The 23,903-nt window shown below is 37.5% G+C and overlaps 1 protein-coding gene across 1 annotated transcript in view; it reads right to left on the bottom strand.

The window, feature by feature from the left end:
* Positions 1-10,199: 10,199 nt before the first annotated feature.
* The window catches only part of TIPRL (TOR signaling pathway regulator), a 34,050-nt gene continuing 20,346 nt past the window's right edge, over positions 10,200-23,903 (bottom strand). Inside the window, exons 5-7 of the mRNA XM_065894593.1 lie at positions 13,673-13,768; positions 11,240-11,302; positions 10,200-10,343 (exon numbers count right to left, since the gene is read on the bottom strand). Coding sequence (XP_065750665.1) covers positions 10,200-10,343; positions 11,240-11,302; positions 13,673-13,768 — 303 coding nt within the window. The remainder of the gene's footprint in view (positions 10,344-11,239; positions 11,303-13,672; positions 13,769-23,903) is intronic.

The following is a 23,903-nucleotide window of genomic DNA, read 5'->3' as shown; positions in this document are numbered from 1 at the left end:
ATGTTGGCAAAGCCCATTTAACCACGGGACAGGTAAGATGTGGTTCTGGTACATGAATTCTGCCTAAACCAGGTGCATCCCCATCACACTTGTGAGAACCTGGGGCCACTGACTGTGCAAATCCTGAACTTTATTCTCTTGCCCTGGTTTCTTGCTTACCAAGCAGCTTTCTCCATTATAACCTGCCGCTCCCAGGAAGACATCAGACCTCCGAGTGGTCGCAAGTCAGGCCTTGAATATGTAAAGCCAAAAGGCTGGACTAGGGAGACCTCCTCAGGGTTATGGCACCCTGTGGGGATTTGTCCGGGCAGCCAGACTTCCCCTCTCCATCCAGTGCGTATTCTTGCCTTTTCTTGAATCCTCCACATGAAGTAAATAAGTGAAGTAGAAAAGGAGCCTTGGTGAGCCAATGAGGATAGCGGTTCTTTTTCTCTTTTGTTGTCATAGACCTTTTTGAGAATATAATTGTATAGAGCCTCTCTTCCTAGCCCATGTGAAGAAAGGTTGCCTCCAATTCCAGGGGAGTTAACGTAGAGCAAAAGTTCAGCCATTGCTTATGGGTGCCTGGTTGAGAACGCAGGTTTAGCAGGGAAACAGGCACCAGCTTTCTTTTGCTACAAGCCCTAGATTGTTTTGCGTGTTCACTTGATTTTAATGGTGGTGTGAGAGTTTAGATATATTTTTTCAAAGTCCCTTTGGGGAGAGGCAAGATCATTTAAAGGAGGAAAGAGAACTGAAGAGAAAGTGTTTGACGTCCTATCATCACTCTTCAGGGATTCTCACCATCTGGTAGCCCCTTGATCAATTACAACACAGCTGGCTGATAAAGGAACAGTTAAGTGGACAGGGGCCAGAGAAAGCATTTCAGTTCAGGAGTGCACAGAATTGGGGATAATAAAAACAAGACTCTTCTCGTCATCACCACAGGGGAGTAAGTTTGCAATACATGAATTTGGGGTTTTTAGTGAGGGCTGTTGATGCCCCCTTTCATATTCCTTCGCCCACCTGAATCCACTTGCACCTGTGGTAGACATCCTGCGTGCAGATAACATCTCTTCCCAAGCCCTTTCTTGCACGCACGCGTGCGTGCGTGCGTGTGTGTGTGCTGGGGTGTGGCAGTTAAGGGGGGAGCTATCCCCTGGAGCCAGATCCAGTGGGGTGGGATTATAAATGCCCCAGGCCCCCCTCCTCTGCTCGGACAATTCAAGGCTCTTTCCTTGGGACAAAGCATCTCAGAAGTCTCCAGCAAGAGGTAACCCGCTCATTCATTACACCACATTTTTGCCTTGCCTCCCTATCTCCCTTTCTCCACGTTCTCACTTGTTTGTTCTTCCTGAGATCACGTCCCAACTACCTGCATCTTAGTGCTGGTCTCAGGCTATGCTTTGCAGAAAACCCAAACCAGACAGGGGTGATATTTGCTGTAATGAGCTTTTATTTCTGTCTCTGACAGAATCAGGTCTCATGCTCACACAGAGGCCTGTCACTCTAACACTAGTCCAGCCTTCAAAGCCACTCGGGTGTTTCTCTGCCAGTGCCCTAAATACATCCTGAGTAGGAAACCCCACACACCTAAACATGTTTCCCGGAGATGATACCAGTGGAGGCAGATTTCTCATGAGCACCGCCTGACCTAATAGTTACAGCGCAACTCAGTGAAGCCCCAAAGCAAGAACAGGGCTCACATTTACGGGAGTATCAATTACACTATTACATCTTAGGGACAACTAGGAGAGATTAGGGAAAGCCTTCGATGTTCTGTAAATGCCTGAGGGAGGCTATGTGTTTAAGCAAGTAAGGAGAGAAACTAGATGATTTCTGGTTTTTGGAGCCAGTGTTATCTGGAGCCTTATTTTGATAGACTTAATAATAATTCTTTACAAAGTTATTGTGAGAAATGGCTGATCAACGAGTATAAAGCATGAGGCTTTCAATCGCTTCACTTAACAATAATACCAATTGTTCCACTGGTTGTACCCTCTCCTGAATCACCAGTCAGATTACTGAACTATTCCCATAGATGTGACTGTTCCAGCAACACCACAGCTACCAGCTCGTTTCTGTGAAGGCAGCTTTGCTGAAAGCTCTATCATTTCTACATTTGCTTTTCACAGTCCAGTCTGGCTTCTGACGTCACTACTCCCCCCAGACTGTATCAAAACCAGCTATACCTCCATGCTGCCATTAGAAACCCCTGTCCCCTTACTAGCTGCCTTGACAGCATTCCCCACAAATGACAACGCCTACCTTTAAATATGCTGCTCTTCCCTTGGCTTCTGCTGCTTTCCCTTGGTTTCTATCTACTCACTGGCTGTTCTTTCTCCCGTCTCTGCCGTCCAAGGGTTGCTCAGGGATCCCTGCAAGGCCTTCTTCATTTCCTTAAAAAATTCTCAAAGCGATCTCATTCATTGCTATGACTTTAAATGTTATCTACATTAGCGATAACTTTTCTCTTTTTAAAAGATATTTATCTATTTATTTGGCTGAGTTGGGTCTTGGTTGCGGCACGTGGGATCTTTGTTGCAGCAAGCGGGGGGTCTTTCGCTGCGGTGCGCCGGCTTCCTCAGGGCGTGTGGGATCTTAGTTCCCTGACCAGGGATTGAACCCGTGTCCCCTGCATTGGTAGGCGGATTCTTAACCACTGGACCACCAGGGAAGTCCCCACTGAGCTCTAGATTTCATTACCCATTAAACTACACATTAAACGTTTCCACTTGCACATCTCAAAGGCATTCCAGACCTCACGTGTTCAAACACAACTTTCATTGCTCTAAATTTGTCTCTCCTTTCTGTCCGCATCACATTGCATAACACCAATATCTCCCTACTTGGTCAAAAAAAAAACGTAAACGTCCCCCTTCATTCCTCCATTTCCTCCATTCCTCATGTTGAATTTATCAGAAAACCCACTGAATTCAACTTTAAAAGTATGTATATATATATATATATATATATATATATTTTTTTTTTTTTTTTTTTTTTCCGGTACGCGGGCCTCTCACTGTTGTGGCCTCTCCCCTTGCGGAGCACAGGCTCTGGACGCGCAGGCTCAGTGGCCATGGTTCATGGGCCCAGCCGCTCCGCAGCATGTGGGATCTTCCTGGACCAGGGCACGAACCTGTGTCCCCTGCCTCGGCAGGCGGACTCTCAACCACTGTGCCACCAGGGAAGCCCCAAAAGTATATTTTGAGTCCAGTTTTCTTAATAAGCTCTGCTGCAATCCTAGTTCAAATGGCATCACCCCTCACCTGGCCTACTGCTACAGCCTCCTTAATTGATTCTCTGCTTTGCCTCTTCACACCTTCAACCCATCCCCACATCACAGCTAAAGTGAATGGAAAATATGTCAGATCACTTGCCTCCATACTTAACTTCTCATTGTTTCTCACTGCATCAAAATCTATCCTCCTTAAACATGGACTATAAACCGCTAAATGATCTGGCCTTAACCAGTTTCTTTAACCTCACTTTGTGTTCAAGCAACCCAGCTCTGTCCACTTCCCTGAATTTGCCGGTCTTTCCTACCTCGAAGACTTCTCATACTGTTCCTCTCTTGGAAAGCTCTTTCCACTCCCAAACAAATCACATGGCTAAATTATTTTTACCCTTCAGGTTTTAGTTTAAATGCCATGTCCTCAGAATAGTTCCCAGACCAACTCTTCTTGTTTTTTAAATTGCTCCTCAAATTCTTTTTGTTTTTAAATTCATGTTTATTGAGGTATAATTACATATAAGGAAATTCACCCATTTTATGTGTACAATTCAATGAGTTCTGAGAGACCTATATGGTCATGTAACTACCACCGCATAAAAATATGGCATATTCCATCACCTCCCCCAAAGTTCCCTCATATCCCTTTGTGTTCAATAATCTCCCTTTCTCTTGCAACCACTGATCTGATTCCTGCCCATTAAGTTTGCCTTTTCCAGAATGTCATTGTGATGGTTAATTCTATACATCGACTTGTATGGGCCAGAAGGGTGCCCAGACATTTGTTCAGACATTACCCTGGGTGTGTCTATGAGGATGTTTCTGGAAGAGATTAACATTTGAATATGTAGACTGAGTAAAGCCAATTGTCCCCCCTAATGTTGGTGGGCCATATCCAATCAGTTGAAGGCCTAAATAGAACAAAAAGGCTGAATAAAAATGCACTCCCGACTACCTTGAGCTGGGACAAAGGTCTTTTCCAACCTTTGGACTTGAACTGAAACACGGGCTCTTCTTGGGATTGGCTTTCAGACTGGAATTTACCCCATTGGGTCTCCTCGGTCTTTAGCTCGCTGACTATAGATCTTGGGAGTTTTCAGCCTCCATTATCACATGTGCCAATTTCATATCATAAATCTTTTATACATGTATATATCTCCTATTGGTTCTATTTCTCTGGAGAGCCCTAATACAGCTATATAAATGAGATCATACAGTGCACAGTCTTTCACGCCTGGCTGCTTTCACTTAGCATAATGGTTTGGAGATTCACCCATGTAGTTGCATGTATTAGTAGTTAGTTCCATTTGATTGCTGAGTAGTAAAGATGCCCCATAATTTATCTGGACATTTGGATTGTTTCCAGTTTTTAGCAATTATGAATAAAGTTGTTACAAACATTTGTACATAGGCCTTTGTGTTGACGCGTTTTATTTCTCTAGCATTATTGGGTTGAATGGTAGGTGAAAGTTATTATGAAACTGCCGAACTGTTTTCCAAAGTGGTTGAACCATTTCACATTCTCCCTGGCAATGTGTGTGTGAGACTGCAGCTGTTTCACACCTTCACTGCCAATTGGTATTGTCAGATTTAAAATTTTTAGCTATTATAATAGGTGTAGTGATATCTCATTGAAGTTTTCATTTGTATTTGCCTAATAACTGATGACTTTTTAGCATCTTTTCATATGCTTATTTACCATCCACAACTTTAAAAATTGGATTATTTGTCTTATTATTGAGTTGAGTTCTTTACATATTCTGGATATAAGTCCTTTATCAAATACGTATCTTACAAATATTTTCTTCCAGTATGTGGGTTATCCACTGATATCCTTAACAGTATCTTTCAAAGAGTAGTTTTTCATTTTAATGAAGGCCATTTTATCATTTTTTTTCTCTTTATGTTCAATGCTTTTTGTGTTTTATTGAAGAAACCTAAAGTCACTAATGCTTTTTGTGTTTATTGAAGAAACCTAAAGTCTAAACCTAAGATCTTTGTTTACCTCCACAACTTTCATCATTTTAGGTTTTACATTGAGGTCTATGATTTAATTTTTGTACATGGTGTGAAATAAGGTTCAAAAAAATTTTTTTTTGCATGTGGATGTCTAATTGTTCCAGGGCATTTGTTGAAAAGACTATAATTTCATATAAAATAAACAAGGACCTACTGTATAGCACAGAGAACTATACTCAATATATTGTAATAACCTATAAGGGTAAAAAATCTAAAAAAGTATATATGTATGTATGTGTATATATATATACACATATATATATAACTGAATCACTTTGCTGTACACCTTGAACTAACACAACATAGTAAATCAACTATACTTCAACAAAAATATTTTTAAATGTTAAAAAAAAAAGGACTAACGTTTCTCCACTGAATTACCTTGGCAGTTTTGTTCAAGGTAGATCTTTAGGTCTCTTTCTTGATTTACTATTCTGTTCCATTCATCTGTATGTCTATCTTAAAACAATTGTCATGGGGTCTTGACTATTGTAGCTCTAAATGTTGAAATCAGGTAATCTGAGTGCTCCAACTTTATTCTTTTTCAAAATTGTTTTGGCTGTTCTAGATTCTTTGGATTTCCACACATATTAGAATCATCTTAAACATGTCTAATGAAAAAGCCGCCTAGGATTTTGAATGGGATTACATTGATTCTGTAGGCCAATCTGGGGAGAACTGGCGTATTAACATCTTAAGTCTTTCATTCTATGATCATGGTATTTGTCTCCCTTTACTTCTTTCTCTCATCAAAGGTTATTTGGGTATTTTCCAGATATCTGTTACTGGTTTTTACTAGTTTAATTGTTATGGTCAGAGAACATAATTCACAAGATTTCAAGTGTTTTATTTGTTGAGGGTTTATGGCCTAGAATATTCTCTATCTTGGTGGACGTTCTAGATGCACTTGAAAACAACGTGCATTCTACTGTTGTGTGAATTTCATGCCCATCTCCCAGTGGCAGACTTCTCTTTTTGCTATCCATGTAGTATCCTGGGCCCAGGTTTTTCTGTTCCTCCTCCAAGGTCAGAGGTTACTTGCTTATACTCCTTCTCCAGCAGTAATGGTTCTTCGTGGCCTGAAGGCAGAGCATTTCCTCTTCCTCCTCCCAGAAGCAGATGGGTTTTGCTTTTATTCCTCCCCCAGAAATAATGGATTTTGCTGGGGTCCTGGGGGGTGATATTTGTTGCTCTTCCCCCAGCAGCTTAAGTCTTTTGCATCCTTCAAAAGAGGGGTCTAGGACAAATGGGCAGGGTTTCATACCTATCCCTCAGCAGCAGCCAATCACCTCCTGCATGCTTGAACCACTGACAGGGACTTTCTGGTCCCCTGCCCTGCCCCAGTGTTTCTTGTGAGCACTGGGGTAGACCCCTGGGAAAGAACCTGTGTGAGCATATGAAGTCCTCTTATTTGAGACTCTCAGCTCTTCCAAACTGACAAACTAGCCCATACTAAGCCTTTCAGAATTTATTAAAATTTTAGTTAATTTTTTTCTTACCTGCTTGTACGTACAGTGGCCACCTGTTTCTCTCATGCTCTAAGATGAAATGATTGGTAGTTTCCACCTCTTGTTGGAGGGCTTATCACTCTTTGGGATTTAGTTTACTTTGCTTTGCAACCTCAGCTGTCTGATATGCTCAAGAAAAACTGTAATTGTATAGATTACCCAGATTTTTCTCCTGGGTAAGTTAGGAGTGACATTCTCTTGAGGCTTTATACATGCTTTTCCAGGTAGAACTCTACTTCTACCAAAGGTGATTTTGTTATTCTCTTTAAAGTCAGTATTATTTCTGTCATTGCAATTACTAAAATTTGTAATTATTTTTACTTTGTCTCCTCCATTAGACTTTAACTCCATGAAGACATATAATACAGTCATCCCTCAGTATCCACAGAGGATTGACTCCAGTCCCCTCCCCCCACCAAAATCTGAGGATACTCAAGTCCCTTATATAAGATGATGTATTTGCATATAACCTACACACATCCTCCCATACACTTTAAATCATCTCTAAATTACTTATAATACCTAATACAATGTAAAGGCTATGTAGATAGGTGTAAATACAATGTAAATGCTATGTAAATAGCTGCCGGGTACACTGCAAATTCAAGTTTTGCTTTTTGGAATTTTTTTTCTTTTCTTTTTTTTTTTGCCACGCCGCGGGGCATGCAGGATCTTAGTTCCCCTACCAGGGATTGAACCTGTGCCCCTTGTATTGGGAGCACGGAGTCTTAACCACTGGACCACCAGGGAAGCCCCATGGAATTTTTTTTTTCAATATTTCAATCCATGATTGGTTGAATCCGCAGATGTAGAAACTGAGGATACGGAGGGCCAACTGAATAATCTCTTCATTACTGTAACCCCTGTACCTAGCACCATATTGGACAGTACTTAAAACTAAATGGAATGATACATACCGCAAGTATTTATATTTTCAAAAGCAGAAAGCATTAACCTATCATAGAGAAAACAATGGCTAATTAAAACATCCACAGAAGTACTGGGTTGGCCAAAAATTTCATTTGGGTTTTTCCATAAGATGTTACGGAAAAACCCAAATGAACTTTCTGGCCAACCCACACTAGGGGACAGAGGGAGAGGAAGAACAAGAGCCCAGTAGCTAAACTAGAGGATTATATTCTGGACTATCTGTTAGATTTTCATTTATAATTTGTCTGGAGAATCTGGCTATAATGTTGACCAAGTTCAAAACATAAAGCACAAACAAGAAAGGTATACCAAACCATTTTTTAATTAAGCTTCAAGAAAAACGAAAGTAAATGAAATAGCAAAACACAGATGGGTAATTACTTATTGTTTATTCTCCTCTTACAAAAAGACACTTGGAACAAATAAATATAAAATGGTATATGTCTTGTTTAGCAATGGGCAAATATAAGTTTTCTTGGCATTCTCCACAGGAATAAACTAATGAAGCTTTCAAAAGTACACTCATCCTATCCACCTCCCACCTTCTTCTATAAAACAGTCAATTCTACAATTTTTAACAATGGATCCTCAAAATAAGTCATTTAAGACTGACTCAGGGACTAAGACATCTGAATCAAGTTAAAAATATATGTGTAATATGATGCTGCCCAGAAACCTCTAATTCAACTAATAAATATTATTACAGTTTTTCATTTTTTAATAATTTGTATGACTAAGGAGTCTGTTCTGTTCAAATCTGCATGGCAAATAAAATAAACAGAAAGCGGAGTACAATATATACACTTCTCTGTCCTAAGGGAAAACATTAAGTACCGGTATACTTAACATACAGTGAACATGCCATGTATTTTCTCAAAGCCAACAAAATCCTGATTTCCTATACCTTGAAGGTGATGTAGCAGAGAGCAAACAAATACCCAAATCATTTGCGACCAAATTTAGCTAATAAAATTAGCTAAAAAAACAATATACACAACAACACACCAGAGTCTGAGTAATGATGAATATCCAACTGTATTTGTTTCACTAAAATTTATCTTCAGGCTAATACCTGAAGAGTTTTGCTAATACTTACAATTAAATATTCTTCTTTAATGATTTATGTATCAAGTGGAAATATGTACAATAGCTGTTTCAAACAAGAAAAAAAGGGGGTAATTCTTTTCCCCTGCCCTTTAAATAAAATATTTTTTAAAATCCATTTAAAGTAATTTCTTACTTGGTGCTTTATAACCACTTGCTACTTTATGGACACCATTTTAAAAGGCAGAAAAGAATATAAAATGTTTAAAGGGTCACCATCAAAATAACCAAATGGATTTCAAATTTACTTTTGTAAACTTTCTGTACTACCTAGATCTTGTACTAATTAATTACACTTTATTGGATCCCCTGTAATGTTAAAAACATGAATCTTTTTTTTTTTTTTGGCCATGCTGCACGGCTTGCTGGATCTTAGGTCCTTGACCAGGGACTGAACCCAGGCCCTTGGCAGTGAAAGCGTGGAGTCCTAACCATTGGACTGCCAGGGAATTCCCAAAAACATGAATTTAAAAAAGGAAAAACTGGCTTTCAGATTTTAAAATAAGCCCCTTCTTCCTCCACAGCTACCCTTCAAATATTTTAAGCAGAAAATTAATCTGGTTGCTTCAGAGGCTGATGTAATTTTTGCTTAAAACAATCCATATTAACACTTCAAACTTTTTAGGACCAATATCAAATTCAATATCCAAAAGATTTATTCACTCTGAGGGTGCGTGGAAGCTGGAAGTAAAAAACGTCAGTACAAATAGAACCACACATAAGAAAAAGCACCTAAAGATGGAGGAGAGACAGCTCTGACATCCTGTCAGTGGCAAACCATGATTGTGTGTTTCCATGGACATAACACCTTAAGTTCTCCAAAAACCTAGTTTATTTGTTTCTATGTCTGAAACTTTCTTTAAACTTCAAAAGCCAATTAAAATTTAGGAGGGTATTTTTTTTTTTAATTTCTGGGTACAGATCATTTGAGATCAATTTCCTAGGAGGCAAGTCATGACTCTCCAGAAGTGTAAATAAACATCAAAAAACCCAAGGTAAAGAGCCACTACATCAATGTGAACAATTAGGAATCGTATGAAGGTCACAAGGTGTTACGATTCACTGATTTAAAGTAACTTCCTCGTGGTAGAAGATAGTGTTTCATGATAGATACAGGTTATGGCCACTGCTTCTGAGAGATACACACATCACCCCCTACTGGTGAGACCCCACTTTGTGACAATTTAGAAATCTGAATTTAACTCCAGAAGATATAAATTTCTGGAATATGAATTTGAAGACAGAGAGTACAACAGCAGTTGAGTGGAAACTGCCTGCGACACTCTTTTATTTATTTATTTTTCCTTTAAGGCTACAGAAAATCTGCACATAGACAAGGCAATTAATTCTCATAATAAAAATACCCCCTCCAAATAGCCCCAAGGTCTCCAGTCGGATTCCACGGTCAGTATATGTTGTAATAAATTCTATTCCACAGGTGTACATTCTTTTGAGTCTCCAGGGTTAGGATCAATTCTTTCTGGAAATATTAGCTTCTCACAAACTGCCTCCTTTATCGGCAAATACTGTGATATTTCATTAGGTTCCGTGAAGAGGGAAGGTGAAACATGCTAGGAAATACATAAATCATATTAGCATATATTAAATTACTGCACTGATAGTTTTGAAAATGCTTTCGTTCAAGCATTCCTAAAGCATGCCAATTTTAAAATGAGATGCCATATATATATATATAGATAGAGAGAGAGAGAGAGAGAGAGAGAGCGCGCATCATCAGGTGTTCCTAATAATATCAGGTATCTCTTGTTACTGACTCAGCTCTGTTACTAGATGGTTTCCTCAAAGATCATAGGGATATATCATTTATAATGCTCCCATAAATGTTCTAAGAATTTAATACATCTTAATCTAATCCCTTTTTCCTGTTATTTTTGTACCTTGAAAGCACTAGCCTTCAGTTAGATGCCAATATGTGGTCTACAAGAGACCCTATATAACTTTTCTAACCTATGTATATTCTATATATAGACAGAAATAAACACTAAGAGTGAATAAAAAATATCAAGTTAGCAGGAAGGTATCAATTTTTAAACAACCCATTATCAAATGCTATAGACCTGTAGAAACCCTTTACAAGTCCCAGGGGAGCAAAAAAAAGCAGGGGAGATTATGTCCCCAAAAGTAAGTCATGGAAAGAACATCCTATTGCAGCTCCACCACCAACTAGCTGTGCGACTTGGAGTCACACCTCTGGGTCTCAGTTTTTCCAAAATAAAATGTGGAAATCGGATTGGATGATGGTTAAGGTACCTAACAACTCTAACTGTAATTGAGATAAGTTCCAGAAAAAATACGCTCCAATAGGATTTCTCCTATAGAGCCCTATTAGGTAAATGAATGGATTTAGGGATGTAGATTTGGTGGGTGGGTGGGGCATGGGGGAATACCATACTTAAAATAAAACATTAAAATTTAACTTCTAAAAACTGATATTTAAATACTGTACCATTAAATTAGCAATTTTGCTCTCTCGTGATGTATATTCTCGTAACATGTAGGTCTTGTCAGCCTATGTTTAAAAATCAAAAAAATTGCAATAAATTTATTTATATTGATTAACAAAATCCTTCTATTAAACAGAACTGCCCACATTTTAGAACAGGTTGTGAAAGTACCATTAAGTCTGATAAGAACATCTAATTCTACAGTGAGATAACTAATTCAAGAATTCTGAATTATTAATTCCAATCTCTATAAATCACATTAATATCTGATACACATATGTAAACAGATTTAATAATTATCATGTAAGAAAAACACAAGCAAAGGTTTTACTTTGAAAGAAAATGTGTATGTTTGTAAATGAGATATGCAAGAGATTTTAATATTACTTCAAGTTTGGAACTACATCTTTTCCTTAAGCTATATTACCATCTACCTACATAACTGTGGCTACTTTTATGTTCCTCCCCAAAAAAGGTTAAACAAGTTTTATTCTTTCCCATTTCTAATAAATTCTTATCAAATTGTTTATTTACAGCCACTTTTTTGGTACTTCAATCTTCCCATTTAAGACTTTTTAAAGTGAGGTTTTAGAAAGCAATTTATTACAATTTGTTTTTTTGGTAAAACATTTAATAAAAGAAAAATCATAAGATTATGCTCCCTTAAAGTTTCAATCTTTTATATCAACAAAACAGATTAATGCTCATTGTTTTAAAAAATCAAATACTATAAACGTATAGAGTATAAATCAGCAATCACAATCTCTACAGATAACACTAACCTTAACATTTATAAATCTCTACATAAAATCTTATATAGATTCATACTTGCATCTTAAAAGTCAACATTAATATGCGCATCTTTCCAAATCAGTTAAACAACTTTCTGACATTAATTTTAATGGTTGCATATTTTTCTACTATATGGACTGTAAAAAATTAATAAACAGAAACCTCAATTAAATAGATTTGGGAGACTAGAATGGGGAGCTCTCATACCCAGCAACCATAGCAGAGCCCAACAGAAAAAAGAAAGACTCCTCTTATTTCCTGGCAAGGACTCAACCAATGGAAAGTCATGGATTCTCTGTTTACTGTAGCACTCCCATTTTCCTTTTCCTCTCTATAAAAGCATTCTCCTTCCCTTGCCATGTGGGGACTTGCACATGGCTCACCATGGTTACAGACCTGAATTGCAATTTTCTGCTGATCCCGAATAATTCCAACTTTGCTGGAGAAATATCTGGCAGTCTATTTGTTGTAGGCCAACAGGATATAAATGGCCATTTAATCAATGCTCATTCAATGGGCATTATAGCGCCTTCCTTCTTTCCTTTTAGCTATTATAAACAATAGCATTGCCATGAATATTTTATATATACAACTCTATACAGCTGCCTGATTAATATTTGTGGGTTACTGTATGTAAGAATCTTTTGAGGATAAATTCTGAAAAAAAAATCAATATTGTTGAGTTAAAGTATAAGCATTTCTAAAAATTTAGATTTCATTTTTTCTGAGGGAGTAAAGTATAGCTTATTTTTAGTACTTTACTATCACTTGTAAAAAGAAAAAGATCCATCACAGTGACCATGTTGTTTCAAAAGAAAAAGAAAGTGCAGGATTTAGAAAAATACCAATCCAATCGCATCTTACTGGGCTTAAATTCCAGTTCTGCCACCTATTAACTACATAACTTGGGCAAGTTACTTAATCTCTCTTTGCCTTAGTTGCCTCAGCTGTAAAACAGAGATAATAATAGCATCTATTTCATAGGGCTGTTAGGAGAGTTAACTATTACTACGATTACCCTGACTGATACTGCTGGTTTCTTCTTTCATTCGTCATTCTATGTGATCACAAATATGACGTTAAAAATTCATTCAAAAAGGATAGGCTGCTATAAAGCTACAAGAAGAATTTTCATGACTCAATTTAAGCCTCTCCCCTACTTTCTTCACTTATATTTTTAAAAACTTCGTATGTTAACAGTTCCTTGAAATGGAGCACAGAGCTTACAAATATTAAAAAAACGATCAAAATAATTGTATAATACAAATTTCTGGAGGCCATGAGATTGGTATTTCTAATATCAGGATATTACATAAACAACACATACTACAAAAAAAGTAAGAGTTAAGGGACAACTTTCTTAAAGAGATTAAGTTTAAGAGGTTTTTAAAAAGCATCAGACTCCCCTTTACAAGGGAGTGTCTTTTGGAAAACATGTTCAACTCGTAGAACTTTTGGAAAAGAAGATTTAATGTTTCGATAACTGTGTAGTCAACAGTGAATGTGACACACCCAATCTTAAAGGTTAGATAAATAGCCATATAATATAAAGCACTACTGAATTTCAAACTGTCAGACTGACAACGTAAAAACATGAACAAGCTCAATGTCAATTAGTACTTTCATTAAATGAGAATAGATACCTCATGGTAAAGTCTTGTGTCATTCATCCTAATAAGCACCCCATCAATTCTCAAGAAAAACCGCAACAGCAAGAAAAAGCTAGAAGGCATTACTCTCTGGAAAAGAAAAATGTAAAAAGTATTTTATGAAAATTAAATATTTTATTACTTTGCTGAAAGAAAAAACATTTTTAAGGCATCGGAGGAAGGCTGAATTAGCCCTATATAAAACTCTCTGAACTAGAGGTTCTCTGCCCTAGCGCCAACCAAGGCTCAAAACCTTGTTTATACTACGTAACATACTGGTTTCAGTTTCCTACAATAGAAAAATATTTTTTCTAGGTGAAAAGATGATGAGGTTAAAAAGATTTAAAACTCACCTAAATAATGTGAAAAAAATAACTGTACTTATAGTAAATGTCAATACCAGTAATATCAAAACGAAAGAACAACCTAGTTCTTTGCTGCTACTCATCTTTTATTAACTTTACATAAAGACAAGAGGGCTTTAATGGTATGCTCTAATTCAGTGCAACCAATTAAGTACTATTTCATACTGCCAAAGTCTGGTTTATGAGATCATTATAACACATTCTTAACATCTTTGATCTGTGTCACATCCATGTATTTCTATTTTCCAAGTATTACCACTGAAGAAAGTCAGAGTTAGTGGAGAGTGGGTCCTGGTGGCAGGGAGGGAGGGGATGGATGAGGTGTGGGGTCTTCAGGTCTTTCAAAAGAATATCCCTCATGGGAGTGCTGTCAGAAACATGGCTACCTCTGTCTCTCCCCTTCAATCTACAACCCGCAAAACACCCACAACTCAACAAAGGTATACCTCTGCCCAACTCAACAGGACACTGGAGAATTCCACACATCTGTATATCTAAAGGTGGGTGGACTGGAACACATGGAGGAGGCGGAACCAAGGGAACAGTGAAGTCGGTGCCTGCAATCCCAGCCCTATGACCGAGACGGATGAGCCCACAGCTTCAGAAAACCCAGTAGCAGCAGGAGAACCAGCACACATGACTTTGGTCTCCCAACTGTGGGAGCGCCTGTGGCCACAGGTAACTGGGAAGCAGTGGCAGTGGGGCCTGGGACCCTGTCCCTCCCACAGCCCTGGCCCCCCATCCACAGTAGCAGAACCCTTATGACACTCAACATGGTGGAGGAGGAGCCTGCACAACCCTGCTCCCCTCCAATCATCCTCCTCTTCCCGCAGCAGAGCCTGTGTCTCAGGGGATCCCAGACACAAGGGAAGAGCCTACCATCCTCATGACATAGCAGCTCCGGCAGAAGCAAAGCAGCAACTACCCCAGAGGCAAAAGAAGTGACAAAGAAGGCATGGAGTCATACCTCTTACAAAGACAGTGGGGGCTGGAAAGTGCTAATTCTCAAAAATAACCAGAGGTAACACAGATAAGAGAAACCAAAAACTTGTGTTACAGCACCACCTACCAAAAAACAAAAGAAAGCACTCTCACTTCTAACCTGTCATTTAACTTCAAATGCACAAGCAGAGGAACATTTCATTAAGCACCATGAAGAACCACAGTAATACTATACGACAAAAAGAAAATGACAAATCTCCAGAAACCAAACTTAAAAGTCACAGAATATATCAATCTAACTGATAGAGAATTCAAAGTAGCTATCATGAAGAAACTGAACGAGATACAAGAAAACTCAGAAAGGCAGTTTAATGAGCTCAGAAATAAAATTAATGAGCAGAAGGAATACTTTACCAAGAAGACTGAAACTCTAAAAGACCAAACAGAAATTCTGGAGCTGAAGAACTCAATAAACAACATGAAGAATGCATTAGAAGACACTGGAAATAGAGCACAGCATATGGAAGAGAGTATTAGTGAGCTCAATGGTGGAAATCTAGAGATGATACAAGTAGAAAAGGAAAGAGAAATAAGATATTTTAAAAATGAGAAAATTCTACAAGAGCTCTATGATTCTTTTAGGAACTGGATAATGGATATCTTAAAAGAAGAGACGGAGAAGGGAGCAGAGAGATTATTTAAAGAAAGAACAGCAGAGAACTTCCCAAACCTGGAGAAGTAACTGGACATACAAGTCCATGAAGCTCAGAGAACACCTAACCACCTCAATGCAAAAGACCTTCTCCAAGACATAATATTAAAACTGTTGAAAGTCAATGACAAAGACAGAATTTTAAAGACAGCCATGGAAAAAAGGATAGTAACTACAAAGGATCTCCCATTAGGCTATCAGCAGATCTCTCAGCAGAAACCCTACATGCCAATAGGGAGTAGAATGACATTCTCAAAATATTGAAAGACAAAAATTGTCACCCAAGAATACTCTATCCAGCAAAGTTGTCATGCAGATATAAAGGAGAAATACTTTCCCAGACAAACAAACGACGAGGAAGTTCATCAACACTAGATGAACCTGCCTTATAAGAGATGTTAAAAGGAGCTCTTTTACTAGAAACAAAACAGCAAAAATACACAAAACTTTGAGCAAGGTGATAAATAGACAGAACCAGAGAATTGCAACTGTTTATCAGAATAGGTTTTAAAGAAAGCAGAAAAATAACTATCGCTATCTCAGTTTGGTAACAAACTCACAACATGAAAAAGGATAATTTGAGACAACAAAAACATAAAAAGGGAAGAGGAAAAGGACAGACTTTATACAGGTAAAAGAAGGTGAGATGCTATCGGCAGGAAAAGGACTATTTTCTCTAGGAGAGGTTTAATAAAAACCTCAGGGTAACCACAAAACATAAACATAGAGCAGAGATACAGAACAAAAAGAAGAGGAATTTGAGAAAGGTTTAATAGAGAATCACCAACACAAAATGGCAAACAGAAACACAGGGAAAAACAATAGAAATATAGAGCAACCAGAACACAAAAGATAAAGTGGCAGGACTAAATCCTCATCTATCAATAATCACACTAAATGTAAATGGATTGAATTCACCAATTGAAAGACAGAGAGTAGCTAGATGGGTTAAAAAACAAGACCCAACTATATGCTGCCTCCAGGAGACACCACTTAGCTCTAAAGAGATATACAGGCTAAAAGTAAAGGAATGGAAGATAGTCGATGCAAACAGAGCCAAAAGAAAGCAGAGGTATCCATGCTCATATCAGACAAAATAGACTTCAAGCTAAAAAGGTCAACAGGAGACAAAAAAGGACAGTATCTAACCATAAAGTGGACAAGTCATCAAGAAGATATAACAGTGATTAACATGTATGTACCTAACATATAAGTACCAAAATATATGAAACAATTAACAGACCTAAAGGGAGAAATTGACAGCAACACTAATAATAGTAGGGGACTTTAACACCCCTACTATTAGCGGCCTTAAATAAAACATTAGACTAGATGGATTTGATAGAATTGTACACAACACTCCATCCAAGTGCAGCACAATACACATTCTTCTCAAGTACACATGGAATTTTCTCAAGGATAGAACATACGTTGGGACACAAAACAAGTCTCAATAAATTTAAGAAGACAAATCAAGCATCTTTTCCAACCATAATAGAATGAAACTACAAATCAACTACAAGAATAAAACTGGAAAAATCACAAATATGTATAGACTGAACAACGTACTACTGAAATATTACTATTAGATCAATGAAGAAATCAAAGGAGAAATCAAAAATTACCTGAAGACAAATAAAAATGAAAATACAACATACCAAGATCTACAGGATACAGCAAAACTAGTACTAAGAGGGAAATTTATAGCAATACAGACCTACCTCAAGAAACAAGAAAAATCTCAGCAATCTAACCTTACACCTAAAGGAGCTAGAAAAAGAAAAACAAATAAAACCCAGAGTTAGTAGAAGGAAGGAAGTAATAGAGACAAGATTGGGCACATTCAGGGTGGTATGGCTGTAGACGGAAGGAAGTAATAAAGAGCAGAGCAGAAATAAATGAAATAAAAACTAAAAAGATAATAGAAAAGATCAATGAAACTAGGAGCTGGTTCTTTGAAAAGACAAACAAAATTAACAAACCGTTAGCTAGACTCACTAAGAAAAAGAAAGAGAAGGCCCTGATGAATCAAATCAGGAACGAAAGAGGAGAAATAACAATGGATACCACAAAAATACAAAGGATTATAAAAGAATATTATGAACAGCTACACACTAACAAATAGGACACCTAAAAGAAACAGACAAATTTTTAGAATCATACAAACTTCCAAGACTGAATCATGAAGAAACAGAAAATGTGAATAGACCAATCACTAGTACAGAGATGGAAACAGTAATCAAAAAGCTCCCAAAAAACAAAAAGTCCAGGACCAGACAACTTCACAGCTAAATTCTATCAAATATTCAAAGAAGGGGCTTCCCTGGGGCGCAGTGGTTGAGAGTCTGCCTGCCAATGCAGGGGACACAGGTTCGTGCCCCGGTCCAGGAAGATCCCACATGCCGCGGAGCAGCTAGGCCCATGAGCCACGGCCGCTGAGCCTGCGCGTCCGGAGCCTGTGCTCTGCAACAGGAGAGGCCACAACAGTGAGAGGCCTGCGTACCGCAAAAAAAAAAATTCAAAGAAGATTTAATATCTATCCTTCTCAAACTATTCCAAAAAATTGAAAAGAAGGGAACACTTCCTAACTCATTTTTCAAGGCCAACATCATGCTGATACCAAAACCAGACAAAGACACTACAAAGAAAGAAAATTACAGGCCAATAACTCTGATAAACATAAATGAAAAAATCCTCATCAAAATATTAGCAAAATGAAATCAACAATACAACAAAAGGATCATACACCATGATCAAGTGGGATTTATTCCAGGGATGCAAGGATGGTTCAATATATGCAAATCAATCAATGTGATACACCATATTAACAGAATGAAGGAAAAAACCATATGATCATCTCAATAGATGCAGAAAAAGTATTTGACAAGATTCAACACCCATTTATGGTTAAAAAAAAAAACTCTCAAAAAAATGGATAGCAAAGGGACGTACCTCAACGTAAGAAAAGCCATATATGACAAACCCACAGTTAACATCATACTCAATGGTGAAAAATTGAAAGCTATCCCTCTAAGATCAGGAAAAAACAAGGATACCCACTCTCACCATTCTTATTCAACATAGTACTGGAAGTCCTAGCCAGAGCAATTAGGCAAGAAAAATAAATAGAAGGCATCCAAATTGGAAAGACAAAAAGTAAAACTGTCACTATCTGCAGTTGACATGATTTTATATACAGAAAACTCTAAAGACTACATACACACACACACACACACACACACACACACAAAACTATTAGAAATAATAAATGAACACAGAAAAGTTGCTGTGTTCAATATACAAAAATCTGTTGCATTTCTATGTGCTAATAATGAGCTGGCAGAGAAATTAAGAAAACAATCCCATTTACAATCACAACAAAAAGAATAAAATACAACTTGTCAAAATTTCCTTATTACAGGGCTTCCCTGGTGGCTCAGTGGTTGAGAGTCCGCCTGCTTATGCAGGGGACACGGGTTCATGCCCTGGTCCAGGAAGATCCCACATGCCGCAGAGCAGCTAGGCCCGTGAGCCATGGCCACTGAGCCTGCGCGTCCGGAGCCTGTGCTCCACAATGGGAGAGGCCACAACAGTGAGAGGCCCGCATACCGCAAAAAAAAAAAAAAATGTCCTTATTACATAAAGCAATCTACAGATTCAATGCAAGCCCTATCAAAAGCCCAAGGACATTTTTCATAGAAATAGAACAAAAAATTCTAAAATTTATATGGATCCACAAAAGACCCTGAATAGCCAAAGCAATCCTGAGAAAAAAGAACAAAGCTGGAGGTATCATACTCCCTCTTTTCAAACTATATTTCAAAGCTATAATAATCAAAACAGCATGGTATTGGCAGAAAAACAGATATATGAATCAATGGAACAGAACTGAGAGCCCAGAAATAAACCTACACATATATGGACAATATATGACTAAGGAGCAAAAAATAAACAATGGAGAAAGGACAGTTTTGCCAATAAATGGTTCTGGGAAAACTGGACAGTCACATACAAAAAAAAAAAAAGAAAAGAAACTACAGTACTATCTCACACCATCACAAAAATTAACTCAAAATGGATTAAAGACTTGAATGTAAAACCTGAAACCATTAAATTCGTAGAAGAAAACATACGCAGCATGCTCTTTGACATTGGTCTTAGTAATATCTTTCTAGATATGTCTCCTCAGGCAAGGGAAACAAAAGTAAAAATAAACAAATGGGATTACATCAAACTAAAAAGCTTCTGCACAGCAAAGGAAACCATCAATAAAACAAAGACATCGAATGGAAGAAGATATTTGTAAATAATATGTCTGATAAAGGGTATAATATTCAAAGTATATAAAGACCTCATAAAACTCAACAACAACCAAAAAACCAGACAACCCAGTTAAAAGATGGGCAGAGGAGATGAACAGACATTTTTCCAAGAAGACATACAGATGGCCAATAGGCACATAAAAAGATGTTCAACATCACTAATTATTACGGAAAAGCAAATCAAAACCACAATACAATGAGAAATCACCTCACACCTGTCAGAATATGTATTATAAAAAAGATAAGAAATAACTGTTGGCAAGGATATGGAGAAAAGGGAACACTCGTACACTATTGATGGGAATTTAAATTGGTGCAGTAACTATGCAAGACAGTATGGAGATTCCTCAAAAAATTAAGAATAGAACTACCATATTAACCAGCTATCCCACGTCTGGGTATCATCTAAAGAATATGAAAACACTACTCTGAAAAGATATCTGCACCCTTGTGTTCACTGTAGCATTATTTACAATAGCCAAGATATGGAAACAACTTAAATGCCCATTAACAGATGAATGGATAAAGAAGATGTGGTATATATAGAGTATGGAATACTACTCAGCCATAAAAATAGATGAAAGCTTGCCATCTGCAATAACACGATGCACACTGAGGGTATTATGCTACATAAAATAAGTCAGATGGAGAAAGACAAATACAGCATGATTTCACTCATATGTGTAATATAAAAAATAAACAAACAAAAACAAAATAAGTGAATAAACCAAACAAACAAAAACAAACACATAGATACAGATAACAGAGTAGTGGTTACCAGAGGGGAAGGGGTTGGGGGGAGGGCAAAATGGGTAAAGGGGAATCAACTGTATGGTGACGAATGAAAAATAAATTTTTGGTGATAAGCATGTTGTAAAGTATGCGGAAGCAGAAATACAATGTTGTCCACATAAAACTTATATAATGTTATAAATCATTGTTACATCAATAAAAAAATTAAAGTTTTTTAAAGACTGACATAAATTGGTGTGTGACAAGTACATATTAATTCATTACTGAATTCTGCCTAATCATCAGGGAAATGTAAATCAAAACCACAGTGAGATACCACCTCACACCTGTCAGAATGACTATCATCAAAAAGAACACAAATAACAAATGTTGCCAAGAATGAGGAGAAAAGGGAGCCCTCGTACACTGTTGCTGGGAATGTAAATTGGTGTAGCCACTGTGGAAAACTGTATGGAAATTTCTCAAAAAACTAAAAATAGAACTACCATATGACCCAGCAATTCCACTCCTGGGTTTATACCCAAAAAAACCAAAAACACTAATTTGAAAAACTACATGCACTCCAGGGACTTCCCTGGTGGTCCAGTGGTTAAGACTTCGCCTTCCAATGCAGGGGGTGCAGATTCGATCCCTGGTCGGGGAGCTAAGATCCCACATGCCTCACGATCAAAAAAACAAAACACAAAACAGAAGCAATATTGTAACAAAGTCAATAAAGACTTTAAATATAGTCCACATCAAAAAAATCTTTAAAAAAAAAGAAAAAGAAAAAATACATGCACTCCAATGTTCATAGCAGCATTGTTTACAATTGCCAAGATATGGAAGCAACCGAAGTTTCCATCAACAGATGATTGCATAAAGAAGATATGGTAATATATATACAATGGAGTACTACTCAGCCATAAAAAAGAATGAAATTTTGCCATTTGCAGCAACAAGGATGGACTTGGAGTGCATTATGGTATGCACTCCATACCATTATGGTATGGTAAAATAAATCAGACAGAAGAAGACAACTGCCATATGATATCACTTACATGTGGAATTTTAAAAATACAACAAACTAGTGAATGTAACAAAAAGGAAGCTGACTCACAGAGATAGAGAACAAACCAGTGGTTACCAGTGGGGAGAAGGGATGGTGGGGGGAACACAGGGGTAGAGTATTAAGAGGTACAAACTATGAGGTATAAAGTAAGCTACAAGGATATACTGTACAACATGGGGAATATAGCCAATATTTTATAATAACTATAAATGGAGTATAACCTTTAAAAATTGTGAATCACTATATTGTATACCTGTAACTTATATAATATTGTACATCAACTATACTTCAATAAATTTTTTTAAATAAAAGAGAATTGTGTCTACTTTTGAACATATTTGAAAGTTTTATAATGAAGGATTAGTAAAAAAAAAAAGAATACATTTGACCATTTACTAAATAAATACTATTGTCTACTAAGTGTCAAGTTCTTATTATAGTAGGTCTTGGGTTTATACAAATGAAATACAATCTCAATTCTCAAGAAGTTTATCAAAGAGGGAAACAGTCAGACAGACAAAATGATGTGGTAGCTGCTATAACAGAGGTACACACAAGGTTCAATAAGCACTCAAAGAAATAAGTAGCTAAGCCTGCTGAAGAAAATCAGAGAAGGCAATCTTTGAGCTGACCATGAAAAGAAAATCTGGGGTGGGAAGAAGAATTCTAGAAAGAGGAAATAGCACGTACCAAAAAAAGAAAAAAAGTACTGGGGCATGAAATAGTAAGATGCATTCAGGGAACTGCCTGTAATTCCAGATAAGCACAGGGCAATGTTAATGAAGAAAGAAGAAGTAACAAGGATAACCTAGTAACCAAAGTAGCTTTACTGCCCGGAGAGTCACCAGCCACAGGCCAACCTCCCCTACCCTAGGACCTTTCAATACCCTGTTCCCTGACCTGGAGCTGTTCTCCTGGCTAACGCTTACTTGTCCTTCAGATCTCAGAATAAATGTCACTTCTACAAGGAGGCCTTTCCTACTGTTTCATAATCACAGAGATTTCTTGTTATTCTCTCTCATAGTTCTCCATTACAAATGAATGAACATACCTGTGACCATATTCATTTATGTGTTTACTTGCTTAAGGCCTCTCTCCTCCTCTTGGCTGTAGGCTCCACAACAGTGGGAATACCTGCTTTGTTCATCACTGTGTCCCTATTGCCTAAAAAAGTTGCTAGCACACAGCAGGTGCTCATTAACTATTGGCTGAATGAAATAGGGGCTAGAAGCTCTTTGATGGAGAAAAGGCTCTGAGTCAAACTGTATTCTGCAGGTTAACAACAACAGACTTAAAAGCAAGACTTACGGTAATGAAGAGCTAGAGGAAGAACCTGACTTATGATAACTTGGTATCACAACAAATTGAGAAGCACATCATTAGCACTGACAGAGTGCTGTTTGTAATTATTGGAAAGACTTATTTGCAACATTTCTTCAGATTTCAAAATTAATTATTAACAGTCATACTGGGCATAACATGTGAAGCAAGTTGAAGTATCGTTTCAGCATGGCACAATGGGGAGACTAAGAATAAGGGACCAAGTTCTAGTCCCAATTCTACAATTCAGCTGTATATTTTAAGGCAGTAGTTCTCTCCAAGGAGACGTTTGGAAATTTGAGGGTGTTTTTTGTTGTCACAAAGATGAGCAGCCAATACTAACAATTAGCAGTTAACGACCAGAGACATCAGATGTTCTGTAGTACCCAGGATGATCCTTTACAACAAAGTCCAATTCTGCATCCCACAAAACTGTCAAATATCTCACCTGGCATTTATGTGGGTGAAAAAAAACCTGATTTATAATTATCTGACGTTTGAACCTAATTCCATTTTACATATAAATATAAAATTCACTCAAATTCCAGGAAGGCAATTACCTTGTAAATCAAGGAAAGATTATACTTTGTTTTATTTGACACTTCACTAAGAGTTGTTCACCACTTTGAAAAATTACATCACTGATGACAGTCCCGATTGTGTTATCTGAGTCACTGACTGATACCTGGCCTATCTGTCAGCCTACACTTGTAGCTGTCACATTCACAGTGATTTAGTATGCAAATATAAGTATCTGACT

Source organism: Phocoena phocoena, chromosome 1, assembly GCF_963924675.1.
Source record: "Phocoena phocoena chromosome 1, mPhoPho1.1, whole genome shotgun sequence".
NCBI lineage: Eukaryota > Metazoa > Chordata > Mammalia > Artiodactyla > Phocoenidae > Phocoena > Phocoena phocoena.
The sequence above is the reverse complement of the archived record's forward strand: the minus strand, read 5'-3'. Positions and strand labels throughout refer to the sequence as shown.